Source organism: Camelus ferus, chromosome 1 (assembly GCF_009834535.1).
Source record: "Camelus ferus isolate YT-003-E chromosome 1, BCGSAC_Cfer_1.0, whole genome shotgun sequence".
NCBI classification, from domain to species: Eukaryota; Metazoa; Chordata; class Mammalia; order Artiodactyla; family Camelidae; genus Camelus; species Camelus ferus.
In genome coordinates this window covers 10,123,085-10,137,642 of record NC_045696.1, presented here as the reverse complement: position 1 = coordinate 10,137,642, position 14,558 = coordinate 10,123,085, and the positions used below count along the sequence as shown (strand labels likewise).

Genomic DNA, 14,558 nt, shown 5'->3' with positions numbered 1-14,558 from the left:
TACAGCCAACAGAAATGATTAATAAAGCAAAATTTTTCTCTGTGCTTGAAATAAACACCTGAATATGGAAGTGGGGGGAATGCTGTAAGTAAAAGAGCGACAAGAAGGATAAAATTCCTAATAATACGTTTAACAAGAAATGTAAATACTTGTATGAAGGAAGTGAAATAATCTTATTAAAGGAAATATTAGTAGAACTGAACATACTATTTTCTTTGGACAAACTATCATAAATATGTCAGTTCTCTAAAAATTAATGTATCTAATGCAGTTTCATCTTCGATTTCAATAGAGTTGTTTGCAGAATAGATAAATGATCTTAATGTTCATAGGGAAGAAGAAATATCTGTGAATAGCCAAAGTTAAAAAAAAAAAAAAAGGCTTGTTAGATACTAGAACATGCCATACAGTCTAGTGCAATCAGATTATTGTCACATTGACCTGGGACTTGTTCACTCAGAGTAGATAATCCAGAAATAGGTCTCATTTCATATGAACATTTCATAAACCGTAAAAATATTTTTTACTTCAGTGGGAAGAGGATGGATTAATTAATAAGTATTGCTGAGAAAGCTAGGTATCCATTGGGATACACTCTACACAAATGCATGCAGTTACAGTTGGTTTCAAGATTGAAATATAATAAAATAATACAACCTTAGAAAATAAAGCTATATGATGAAAGGAATATTTTATATATATAAAAATGTAGAATTTCAGTACGGTAAAGATACGATACACAAGATGGACAAAGTTTTAGAAAGTCAACAACTGACAGTTGATATGTAATATACAGTGAGCTCTTTTAAACTGACAAGGAAAAGATATGCAATCCACCAGAAAAGTTGGCAAAGAACGTGAATGAGCAGTTCGTGGAAGTACCAATCCAGATGTCCAAGAAACATGGCAAGCGATGCTCAAGGCCGCTAGCAGTGAGTGAAATTCAGATTCCACTGCTGTGGTTTGCTGAAGGGGGTCATGGACCCCAAAAGGCCTGTGGCGCTCCTCCCTGAGGCAGAAGGGGGTTCCCCTAGCCTTGGGTTTCCCTTTAATGACTTTATGACCTTTTACATTTTTCCTGAAGAATAGTGTTGACTTTTACAATTCTTCCCAGTTTTAGTGATTTTTACTCTTTGTTGTATTATCACGCTTTTTATTGTGACTCATGTTCTCTTTCTTTAACTCCAGTGACATAGGGTTATCCTCTGTGTCACTTAATTTTCCTTTTTTTTGTTTGTTTGTTTTGATATTTTCTGGATGTGGCTCCTTTAAAGAATGGCTAATCATGGCATGTTAATTCCAGCTAGTCTTAACTTTTGATATTCCAAATGAACGTTTTTTTAAGATAGGTTTGTAAAATAAATCCTCACACCTTTAATATCTAGACTTCAACAGATCTAAATGACCTTTTTTAATGTGTGCCAAAGAGGTTAAATCATGAATATACACAGTTTTGGTTTGCAAAATGTAGTTTCTGGTTGCAACTACAAACCCCTTTTTTCCTTCTGCTTACTCTTCTTTGAGAGAAATACTTCACGAATAGCTCATTGGAAGTTGCATTTGACCGTTTATGTTTGAGCACCACTTTCAAATAGTTAAGCGCATTTGTAAGCTCATTTAATTAATTTTCCCAGTTTTAAAAGGATGATAGTATTATAGCATAGCATAGCAAGTCATGTCCCCATAGTGAGGTTTGTAGGACCCCAAAGAGGTGCTGATGCAGTCTAGTCAAGTGTCCTGAAATAAACTGTTTCTAAATACTTTTCTCCCTTAATAGCTTTATTGTCACGTAAAGGGTATATTCATTGGTTTTTAGTCTGTTCAGAGTAGTGCAACCACCACCGCTGTCCAGTTTAGAAGATTTTCATCACTCCAAAAGGAAACCCTGTTTAATGTCCATAGTATATATATCCTGAAACGGAGACTGAAAATTACCTTGTGTGTCATCTAAGTAAAGAGTAACACAATAAAAAGTATTTCACATTTATATAAAACCTGATCCATTTTCCCCTACAGCTTGGTAAACAAGTTTTGTTTTTGCTTTGTTTTGTTCTCCGTGGGATCAAGGGAGCTGTTTAGTTTTTGTGTGGGTGGGAGTGGTGGTTTGCGGAAGGTTCTTTTAGGGTCACAGTCATTCTAAGCATAAACTGTTGGCTTGCAGGGCGCTAGCTGATATGAACAATGATGGGAGGATGGATCAAGTGGAGTTCTCCATAGCTATGAAACTCATCAAACTGAAGCTGCAAGGCTATCAGCTCCCCAGTACGCTTCCCCCTGTCATGAAACAGCAACCAGTTGCTATTTCTAGTGCACCAGCGTTTGGTAAGTCTGAAATGGGATCAGTTCCTGTATTTCATTGTATATTTTTAAGATAAATATTTCCCCTTTTCCCCCCCCTTTTAATTTGTAGCGTTGTGAAATTCTAGGAGGTAGTTCTGTCTGAAAAATGATGGCCCTGTGCAAAAACGATAGTGCCAGAAGAGAAGTGTGTTCACAGTCTAACCCTGGAGTGAGAGTAATGAAAACAAAAGCCAAGGTGCAGATGGTCAGGGAAGCAGAAACAAGCTTGAATGTACGGTTATGTCTTCTGTCTCTTCTTGCTCTTCTGGGATTCTTGTCTCTTCACATTGACACATACTTCCTTTTGGTTTTCTGTTTCCAAGATATCTTTGTGTTTCCTTGTGCATAAATATCTCCTTTGGTTAATGGTGTCTAGAGATATGTATTCTATTCATGGTATGGAGGCAATTGGCCACAGTAAGTGCTTTCTTAGAACAAAATACCACGGGGAAAAAAGTAAACATTATCATCCCAATTTAAAAAATAATTCTATAAAAAGCTGTCTTTTAGTCAGATCTTTTTTCTTAAAAATTGAATAGTAATTAGTTGACTAAGATCACCAACAGTTCTGATTTCTTCTCTATTCTTACCCTAGACTTTAATTATTTAGGTTGATTTAGAGATCATGGTAATCAGATCTAACATCTGATTCATGGGAAAGTTCCTAGACTGTTTAAACAAAACACAAAAATTGTGGATAGAGTTTCTCTCCCTCTCTTCATCCCAGTGTATCTGATGACAAGTGATACAGTGAAGGAGATTGGGGAGGGGCAGTCGGTAGTCGTTCAGGTTGTCTCTGCTACAAGGAAGGATAAGCTGAGATAAATAAATGGCACGTTTTTACTTAATAGAGTTAAAACATGCATTGTTTAGCTGCAAGTCTGGTTATTTTAAGGGGAAAGTTACAGATTTGGGGTGAGGCAAATAGGATAGTGACCCAAGAGAAGAAGGAAAAATTCAAAAAGTCAGGTGTGAGCAAAGGCTAGGAAGAGCGGTAGTGAACAGTGCAGTCGGCTCCAAGGGCCCAGGACCCCTCTTCCCCTAGTCTATTGCCTGTTCACAGCACCCGGCCCTTATGCCAGCTTCTTTATTTTTTTCTTTAAAGGTAGTTTAATTTCTAGTTCACTTTTTTTTTTTCGGTGGGGGTGCAGTAATTACGTTTTATTTTATTTTATTATTTATTTTTTGAATGGAGGTCCTGGGAATCAAACCCAGGACCTCAAGCCTACTAAGCTTGCTCTGCTACTGAGCTATGCCCTTAACCAGCTTGTTTAAAAGTGGACGTTGCTCTGAATCTCTGAAAGTCCCTGTAGCCAACGTTTGGTTGGGACCCAAAACAGCTAAAATGTGTTTGGTTCTCTTTTGGCCTCCCCTCCAGGGCTGCAAGAGGAAACCTCGGAGTGGAGAAGGGGTCAGATAACCACGGGCATCCCATTTCCTCGTTTCCCCTCAAACCCAGGTGTCAGTAATTCTTCCTCTGACATTTAATATGTCTTCTCTTATTCCGTTCTGCTGTAGGAATTTCAGCTCTAGGAATATTGCCGATTTATTTTCAGGACGTGGTGGCCTCCCTGCCAGAGGGTTGTACAGTCATTGAGTCACCCGCCACCGCCTCTAAGGAAAGCCGGGATTTCTGAGCTGCTCTCCTGCCTTGGCTCTTCCCCTTGGCTTCTCTGCTGCCTTCCCTCCCCTCGTTCTTGTCGCATCAGCATTCTCAGTTAACTATTTTCAAGAGGATTAATCATGAGGGAATAGCAGAAAATGAGAAAAGTTAAAGTACATGGTCCAAAAAAACCCACTTTGCCCACGTTTACTCACAGATCTGGCCTTTGCTATTAAATCTAGTTCCAGCCTCTCAGCTCAGCCCAAGCTAATATTTTTCTTACGCGTCTTCTGGCGACTTGATAACTTGAGAACACACTTTATTACTGTTGTCATCTTCTAATTAATATTAGACATTATCTGACCATAGATTTCCTAGCCCTGTGGTAGGCCTTCACATAAAGTATTTTATTTGGTCACAACAGGAACCCTAAAAGTGTGCAGATGTTATTGGCCCTGTTACATAAACGAGTGAACTGAGATTCCAAGAAGTTGAACAGTTTGCTCAAGACCGTATTTCTGAAAGGGAAGTAGAGCCTCTCCAAACTCAGAGTTTTCCTAAAGATTCTTGATTTTCTTACCGCATTCCCTCTCCCACTTTCATTGTTCCACAGGCATCAGAGTGGCGTGGGGTGTCATCCCTCTTCCACGGTTAATGCAAATGTTAACACCCCATGGAATTAAGACTGGGTAGGGGTTGAACAATCATTTTGTTAAGAAGAGGAAAATGGGGCGCAGTGATCCTGTGACTTTCCTACGGGTCCCCAGCTGTATTGCAGGACATTCTATGAGTGCCTCATCCCTTCTTCCTGCGGTGAATTTGCAGACAGCATAATTCTTCTTTTCAATATTTTTAAGCCCCAGCTGTGTCCTGGCTGCTGGGAAGATGGTGGCAGCAAGAAAGACATCATGGCTCCTGCTGCAGTGGGGCTGCTTGTTAAATTGGGGGAAGCAAACAAATGGTAATTCCATAAAACAGCATAATGTGAGAGAGACTGACAGGACAGGGGTTTATGGGAGACTTCTCTGAGGAGATAGCTTTTGAGCTGGCTTAGGGATGAGAGCCATGTGAGGGGAGAAGACCACCAGGCAAAAGCAACAGGTCCTAAGGCAAAAATGAGCTTGGTTCACAGGAGGAACAATAGTGAGAGCCTTGGGGGGAGAGTGTAGCTCAGGAGTAGAGCGTGTGCTTAGTATGCATGAAGTCCTGGGTTAGATCCCCAGTATCGCCATCAAAAATAAATAAATAAGCAAATAAATAAAACTAATTACCCCTCCCAAAAGAAGCAAAAAAAAAAAAAAAAAGATACGTTAAAAAAAGAGAGAGCCCTGTAGCTGGAGTATCCTTAGGCCTTAAGGTCAGGTGGTAAGGCAGGAGCCAGATGGCTTGGGACCTGATAAAACCACTAAGGAGTTAGCATTTTTTTTTCTAAATGCAATTGAAAGCTTTTAACCAGGGATGTCACGTGGTTGAAAGACACTTAGGAAAAATAATCTGTGTTATCTGAAGACTGGATTGCGGGGGTGGGGGGAGGGTACCACAGGGAGATGATGGTAGAATCAGGGAAATCAGAGAGGAGGCTTTTTGCCTCTGGCAAGAGATAAGGCGATTTAGATCCTGGGTGGTGATAATCCACGTGGAAGTTAGGTAGAGTTGGATTCATGATACCCTGTATTGCGGAGGAAAAGTACATCAGATTTTGGCAGTATTGAGTTTGAGGGCCCTAGTACATTTCCAAGCGGAGATGTTAAAGAGGCAGATGAATCTTTGTGTCTGCGACTCAGGAGGGGTCTGTCAGCCCTGGGAGAGTTTGAGTGTGGATGGCATTGAAAGCCCTGGGACTGGATATCTTAGAAAGTTGTGAGAGGATTTCAGTCTTTCCATTGAAGCAGAGGATATAACATGGAGAATCCCACACGTGGGTCGTCAGGAAAATGAAACTTAAGGACTGAGGGACTGATCAGTCATTTACAGGAAACTGAAACTGATCCCATGACCAATGAACTTCCACCAAGAGCCTCTCCTCCTCCTCAAGTCCAGTGCTTGGACTCTGACTGCATTCTCCCCTCGTTGTTGCCCGTAAGTCCAGCCCACCCCAAAGCCTCAGAGGACTCACCTGTAGCTTGCTACAGTTTGCATGTCCTGAATTTTAGTCCTTCTGCTGTTTCTGAATAAACTCAACTTCTGGTAATGCAGGCTTGCCTCAGTTTCCCTCTTTATCTAGGTTGACAAAGTGTAGCTAGAGCAGGTTGAAGACCTAGGACCATCCCTGGCCATCTGTGACATTTAAAAGTCTAGTAGAAGGGAAGAAGCCAGAAACAGAGTGAAGTGGGAGGAGGCTGGTGTCCTAGTAGCCAAGAAAAAGTGTTTCAAGGAGGGAATGCTCCGATGTTGAAGTTGCTTCTGAGGGATTGAGTAAGAACAGGGTAGGCATGTGATGGGGTTTGACAGGACAAGCTTGTGTCTGACCTTGATGAGTAGTTTTCTGGAGTGGTCAGGACAAAAACCTGCTGGGGGCTTGGAAGAAGGGCGAGTTTAAGTGTAAGGGAGAGACAAAGCTGAAGGAGTGTGTCAGCCCAAGGATGGGAGGTGCTCCTGCAGTTTTAGAGCAGAGGGGAAAACGGTGGAGGGGAGATGGGAGAATTTCAAGAACTGAGACTTAGCAGAGTGAGGAGGGATGGCATGTAAAAGTCCAGCCCACCCCAGAGCCTCAGAGGACTCTGGAAGGTGTGTTTATTTGGAAGTATTCAGAAAATACTCATTCATTCAGAAAACGGTCTGGTTGATAAAAGGATAATAGTCTTTGCAGTGGCAATTTAAGATGAGTAAGTAACTTAAAATGGAAAGATTATGATGTTAAAAAATAGTGACAGTGATTGTGCCTGAGATAAGAAGATGAGAACAATCTGGAGCAGTATGGTCCCTGGAAACTCTCAAAACTGACCCAACAAGTCTGCCTTTTGGGACAGGATCCCACACCGAGGAGGAATGGCTGGGACCTGGAATAAAAATTAAGCAGGGCAGCGACACAGAGACAGAAGGAGAATAAGGTTCAGACCAAAGCGGGGGAGGAGAACGGAACCTGGAAATCCCAGGAAGCAGGGCTCTCATCCAAATGAACGACAGGCAGTACCAGGCAAGGTCAAATCCCACACAGAGTTATTATCAGAAGAAGAGAGTGAAGGGCTGAGCAGCGCCGCTGTGGACAGTGGGAGCACACCAGTAACCTGCTCTCTCAAAACAGGCTGAAAGGTACCAAGAAAATGGTACAAGTCATGAAAGACGGACACAGATCAGAATTTTAAAACCTCAGAAATCAGGTGACCACTCAGGAAAGAATGAGACATAAAAGAAAAAGTCAGTTCAGAAATGAAGACTGAACCAGAAGCAACACAAGAGAGGCTGTCTGAAGAGAAACATAAGATAAAAAGAGGAAGATTTCACACTTTAAAAGGAAATGAAAAAAAGAGATAAAAGGGATCTGAGAAAAAGTGGCAAATATTGAAGGCAAAGAAAAGTGAATAGATGGTGTGTGGGGGTCCCTGAAGAAGAAAACCAAAGCCAGGGCACAGAACAAATGATTAAAAACTGGTTCAAGACAGCTTTCTTAAAATAAAAGATTTGAAACTAAATTTGAAAGAATAGAGCATGTGCCTGAGAATACTGATTCTGAGAGATCAGCACTAAGTTATGTTCTAGTAAAACAAAAAAATCATTCGGGCACGTAGAAAAAGAAAGCACATGGTTTGCAAGAGAAAGAAAATTAGAAGGCCTTCAGACTTTTCTGCAGCAGTGCTTCATGCCAGGAGGAAATGGAGTAACATATTTAGGATTCTCAAGGAAACAGTCAGCCAAGAATTTTGTGTCCAGAAAAACCACACCAACCAATTTTCCAGCTCTCTGGACACTAACTTAGTACCTTATAATTAAATGCAATTCTGACGCTAACTTCCAGACACAGTGTCAGATTCCACAATTGTAAGGGCTCAGTCCCAGAGGACTGCCCTCACTTCAGGCCTGAGTCACAAGTAATGGGCCCCAGGGGACCCATGCTTCTGTCTGACTTGACTGCAAAGTCAGAGGTTTCCCGCAAACCTGTTTCCCCCTTTCTGTAATTTGCTAGAACAGCTCACAAACTTAGGGAGACATTTACTTACTTTGCTGGTCTATTATAAAGGATATTATAAAGGATACAGAGGAACAGACAGGTGGAGAGGTGGACGGGGTGAGGTCTGGAAGGGTCCAAAGTGCAGGCGCCTCTGTCTCTGTGGAGTGGGGGTGCACCACCCTCCCAGCACATGGATGCATTCACCAGCCTGGAAGCTGTCCAGACTTTGTAGTGTAGGAGTTTTATAGAAGTTTCATACATGGGCACACTTGATTAAATCATTAGCCTTTCATTAGCTACATCTGCAGCCTCTCTGCCCTCCCCTGAGATCTGTGGAGGTTGTGGGTGGGATGGGGCTGAAAGTTCCAACCCTCTCTAGTCATGCCGTGGTCTTTCCTGTGACCAGCTCCCATTCTGTAGCTGTTTATTGTCCCCCAGTCACCACTCACCTCATTCAAGACTTTCTTACCACTCCTGAGATTCCAGCGGTCTCAGAAGCCCTTGTGTCAGGAACCGGAGACCAAGGTGTTCCTGTCAGTCAGGAAATTAAAAGGGTTTTAGGAGACCTGTCAGGAACCACGACCTGGGGACAAAGACCAGATATAATATGTCTTATTATGTCACAATATCACAAGTTGAGACAGAGAAAGAAAAAAGAAAGGAAACATTTATTTTAGTTCTATCATTTCTTCATTTTTTTGGTTAGAATACTTCACTTCTATAAAGAGATACTTCATCAAACGTTTGGTTACTCTGAGGTTCAGTATGTAAAGGAAAGGCAGAATAAATGTTTGATTTATTTTCCCCCTTTATTCACTCACTAGTTTTCAAAATAAATTGATCCCCCATGGTGACAAGTTAGGATTTTTTTTTTTTATTTTAAATATCATTGTGAATCTATGAACTGAATTCTCCATGGCGGCTTTCAGTCCACTGCAGTTAACTTTTCTTACTGGCCTCAGCTTCAGCCAGTAGATTCCTGTTCAAGGTGGGCCTTGAGCCCTCTTGATGTGATCCTGGAGAATTTTTAGTACTCTTCAAAATGACTAATCTGAATTTAGATTTTCAGTGGGGCTCTACTACAACTGGAAAGTGATTTTCTTCTTCATGCAGTCCTGGGTTAATTGTCATTGAATGCTGAAATGTGGTTCCATGCGAACTTGGTTGGGGTTTTTCCCTTCACAGGTATGGGCGGTATCCCCAGCATGCCCCCGCTGACCGCTGTTGCTCCAGTGCCAATGGGCTCCATTCCAGTTGTCGGAATGTCTCCACCCCTTGTATCGTCTGTCCCTGCGGCAGCAGTGCCCCCCCTGGCTAATGGGGCACCCCCGGTCATACAGCCTCTGCCTGCGTTTGCTCATCCTGGTAGGTGACCTGCTGAAACCACAGGCTGAACTCTTACATGTAAAATTACACACAATTTCACTCTTCCTTTTTGTGAAGCCTTCTGTCTTCCCTTTCTGATTATATTTAAATGGTATTTTATTCGGAAGAAATTATCTTTTTTGTTTTCTTCTTCATGTAATGTCTCATTTTGAGGATGTGCTCGATTAGAGAGGGAAAGGAGAATGAAACGGTGCCGCCTCTGGGTGCCATCGTGCACAAAGGTGAACTCTGTAGCCAATCCAAAAGCATCATTTCCTTTTAAGGGCTTGATGAGAGCGGCTGAAGTTTGAACAGCATTTGAACATTTTTCATTTCCATGTATCAGTTACTACTTTTCTTCAGCTGCTATGGATTGCTGATAAACAAGCCAGTCCCTCAGGAGTAGAATTATGTGGGAGGGGAAAAAAAAAGAACATTGCTTTTTTTTTTTGAGGAGGTGGAGTGAATCAGACACAGAGCAGGAAGGAAGTCTATTGAATAACTAAATATATTAAGGTTATAGTATTACATGCTGGCTTAATTGAACAAAGGATTAAAAAGTTCCTGGTTTAGTTCATTTCATCTCAAGACTTTATTCAGTCTTTTTCCCTTTAATTGAAATAAAACATAAACTACACATGTAGATAGCCTTAGTCTAGCAAATCTGAATGGATTCATATCAATATGGAGTTTTTTTTTTTAATGTATTTAATTTTTATTATTTTTTTTAATGAAGGTACTGGGGATTGAACCTAGGACCTCGTGCATGCTAAGCACACACTCTTCCACTGAGCTATACCCGCCCCCCCAAGTTTTTAGGTACTTTGAATATGTCTGAGTAAATTCAGTAGCGATAACAGTGTGTGTTTGAGCCTTAAATTTGACTCTCCCTAGGCTCCTGGATTTATTACCTCTGTCTCTAAGTTACAGCCAAGGAATCTTAGTGGACCTCTTGGTTTTATGATGTTCTTGTCACATGTAGTTCATCTTTCATAGGTGACCATGACTGCAGGTGTGATGGCAGCCGAGAAAGTACTTGTGATTATTTTCCCGGCAGCATCAGTGAATCCACACACTGTCTTGTTTTCTTTAGTGGTTAATGGCGAATGTTGGAAGATAATAGACAAAGCTGAGGGGAATGTGGATATGGCTGGGTTTTTCCCCTGACACACAGCTAACCAGCCTGAATGAGACTCAGATGCCTAAGCTGGCGCTCCCAGCGTCACATGTTATCTGGCCAAGACTGCAAGTCTGTAACTGCTTGGCTCTTACATCTGGACCTAATACCTCAGCTCCTCCTGTGCCATCTCTCTATTTGAGCTATTATTTCTTTAACTGTTGGAACAGATCCTGTAAAATGTGATACTAAATGTTTAATGAAGAGTCAAATTTTATGGATGCAAACGTTACTACTTAGTAAGGTAATTTTCAGAAGGAACAAGTAAAACAGTTTTGCCTGGAGGGCAGAAAGCCAGGAGGGAATAACTCTTTTTGAGTCCAGAATGGTAAGAAGGGAGGAATAATTTCTGCGTTAGATTTGATGACTATGCATTTTAATTTTTGTAAATAGGGAAAAGTTCCTCATTTTTGTAGAATTAAAAGTCATTCAACATTTATTTATTTTTACAGCCGCCACATTGCCAAAGAGTTCTTCCTTTAGTAGATCTGGTCCAGGGTCACAGTTAAACACTAAGTTACAGAAGGCACAGTCATTTGATGTGGCTAGGTAAGTTTGCTTGTTTTTAAATGGGCAGTTTGGTTAAAGCAATTACCTGATTGACTCATAAGTTTGAAAATGAATTAGCTATATTTTTATCTTCTGTTATAGAATACTAATTTTCTTAATTCTGGATAATGTTACAAGGTTTTATTTATGTGTTGTAGAGATGACAGAGACAAAGACACGACTTTTCCTTTAAAGGCTTTGCATGTTGATTTTTTTAAAGAAGATAATAAATAGACAGTAGTAAATGTTTAAAACTAAAAAAGTAGAACTGTAGGTATGAGGGGAGAAAAGCAAATTAACTATTTTGTGTCAATCTTTTAAAAGTTTTTGTGTATAAAAATTTTTATATGAAGATTAGAGCCAAATTAGCCTTATTTAAATTTTATCTCAGATAATCTTCTGGAGTCTGTGCCAGTTATTAGTAAAACTTCAGATTACTCTTTATGAAATGTGTCATTCAGGTTAGTGGGCAGTTGTTATTAATCAAGTATGGGGTGCTATTTTGGTAAAGCTTACGTGACCTGTTTGCTCATATTTTGGCCAATTTTGGTTTCACATTATCTTTCATATTTTTGTGTTATCTTGGTTTCATCTTATCTTTCATCTTTCACATTTTCATTTAAATTTTTTTCTCCTGCATACTCCTGCACTAAGATGAAAAATTAAGTCTCCATAAGCTGTCTCAAAGCTTTTCAAATGAAAAGGTCATGTAAATGAAGATGATTCCATCTTTTCTTGTTTCAGTCCTCATTAGAAATCTTTCCTAAGTAAATCAAGTCATTTTTCCACTTTAAAGGGACGAGCATGTTGAATATAATTCAGTCATTCATTACCTTTAAAAAAATAATGTAAAGAACATCCATAAACTGAAAAGCACTGTGCCAAATGCTTTATGCACATTAACTCCTTCAATGCTCACCTTCTTCCCCATAAGAGGACTCTTATTTTCTCTATGTTATAGATGGGGAGGAAGCTCAGGGGCCGTTAGTGACTTGCTCAGGATAACTCATCAGTGATAGAGCTAAGAGTTGGACTGAGGTCTTTCTGGTTTTAAGGTAGACATTCTTAAAATTTGCTCTAGAAACTTCAGTTAATTGTAGTGTATAGGTACTTGTGTTCGTTCCATTTAATTAAGGTTTTACTGCTAAGATGCAGGAATATTTATCGGGTATCTGCTTTGCCAGACACCACATCGGTCCCAGTCAGCCCCCACAACCACCTGTGTGGTAGAGACTGTCTCAGAGTTGTGAGGGAGTAGATACCCAGAGAGGTTATATTTCTCACCCGTGGTTTACAGCTTACCAAACAGCAGAGCTGAGATCAAATTGAAATCATCTAACACTAAATTCCATGTTTTTTTATTCTTTCTCCCATACCATGTTGAACTTTGAGTGTTCTCTGACTTTTCACAGGTGATTTTGAAATCTGTCCTAAAATTGATTTGTGGCATTAGCAAGAATAAACAACCAGTATTAGCAACATTAATGCTATTTAAATGTTGGGTCCACTTGCTCAGACGGAGTAAGGCCAATCGACTGCCACCTGGCTGTGGTGAAGGAAAGTGCAGCATTTATCGTGAGGTGCCAGACGAGGAGTCTGGAGCACTAATGAAAACTCCAGCTCCCTGTTAGGTTTCAGGGAAACATTTTTAAAGGCAAAGTGAGGAAGGGAGATTGCAGGGAGTGTGGTCAGCTTGTGTACAATTCTCTGATTGATGGTGAGGTGACAGGGTGGTGTCATGGGGTTAGTGTTATCAATCCTTAGGCTCCAGCTTGTCTGGGGACTACGTGCTTATGGTCATCATGTAGTTAACTCCTTCCATTTGGTGGGAGTTTTATCTTCTGTAAAACAACTCAAGAAATGCATGTCAGATACTGTTATCTAGGTACTTCAAGGAGGAACTAAAGATTCTATGATTGCCCTGTGGCTGATTTACTATTTAAATTGTTACCAGTTCTGGTTGAACTGCTACTTTTGTGACTGCACGATCATATCCTTTCAATCATTAATTCTTGAGCCAGGCTTTAGTGACTCAGCAGAGTCCTGGGAGATGATGGCTTTTCTACAAACAAGAGGCAGGCAGAGGACATGTGGGGAGACGTCTGTCCTGGGAAGGCCCCCTAGAGTTCTGCTTGGGTACAGAAACACTGGGTATTTTGGTAGTTATCTTTTCAATAATTTAAATTTCTAGCAAGTTTTTGTAATGTGGCATCTAACTTTTTGGTTAATGAGTTTTTTTAAGTCTATGTAAATGCTCAGGAATTTGGCAAAAAACTATGACTTGATAAGTGTAATCTTGGACACCTTCTTTGTAACACCCTACATTCCTGGGGTGCAGGAGAGAGATAATTAGCTTCTTGACAAACAGGAGCTGGAATCGGCTAAACAGTTTAAAATGAGAGAGTTGTTGCAGAAGCATTCACAGCAGAGTGGACCTCGGTGCTTTTTTTATTAGGAAACTTTTAAAATTGAAACGGTAAATTCATATAGGTACTTTTCAAGTGTTGGGAGCCATTTCTGTGCTTTAAAAAGTGTACATAGTCAGTATAAATGCATAGATAACATACATAAATGATAATCCAGTAGTTCAATTCATGATTAAAATTCTACTTTAACGTGCTCGAAATAGAAACTTTTGTTGAAATGAAAGGAAATTGCAAATGGGGCGTTAGTTGTCTTCTGTCCTGGAAATGGAATGCCATTTTTACGGTCAGCTCAGCCATACTGAGCCTGTCGTGTGTAAATTGCCCGATTTAGACATCTATCTGGCTCTTAACAAGCCCTGGGTACCAAGCGGGTGATACTGTGTGGGAACTAATCTGAGAAACTAATCACTAAGGAGGTCTGCACCCAGACTGACTGCTAGCAGGGCTTCCTCGGCTCAGAGGCGCTGCGGGGAAAGGCCGGCCCTGGACCACTGTCAGAAGCAGGGCCCCTGATGCTGACTTGCCGCCGCCCCGGGAATGGTTTCATGTTGGGACAGCTCTCTGGGAAACTCTGTTTGTGGGAATTTGAACTTCCTAGAATGAAATAATTTCCTTTCATTAAGAAATACATCCTGTATCTTGGTGTATAAAAAGTTACACATTTTAAAGAATTAATATCTTTAAAGGCAGTTTGCCTTTAGCATTGCTTTTCAGACCAAAAGATTTGGAATGTTCTAGAAGTTTAGAAAGGCCTGGACATTATTGTATCACCTCAGTGCCAAGGAGCTTTTCCGTACTTTTGTAGAACCTTTAAATTATTAAATTGTATATATAACCTGAAACAGTCTCTTGGTCTCTTGTGTTTACCCTCGCTTCTGAAAAAATAATGAGCTTATTTGTTTCAAGAGAAAGGTTTATAACCTTAAAAAATGGAAATAACCATTACAGAAAATTCAGAAATAGTCATCAAATAGTGAATAAAATGCTAAA

General features: G+C 40.5%; 1 protein-coding gene across 1 annotated transcript in view; it reads left to right on the top strand.

The window, feature by feature from the left end:
• The window catches only part of ITSN1 (intersectin 1), a 189,781-nt gene that overhangs the window by 61,434 nt on the left and 113,789 nt on the right, over positions 1-14,558 (top strand). The window contains 3 exon segments of the mRNA XM_032472559.1: positions 2,162-2,322; positions 9,237-9,416; positions 11,046-11,142. Of these exon segments, the coding sequence (XP_032328450.1) occupies positions 2,162-2,322; positions 9,237-9,416; positions 11,046-11,142 (438 nt within the window).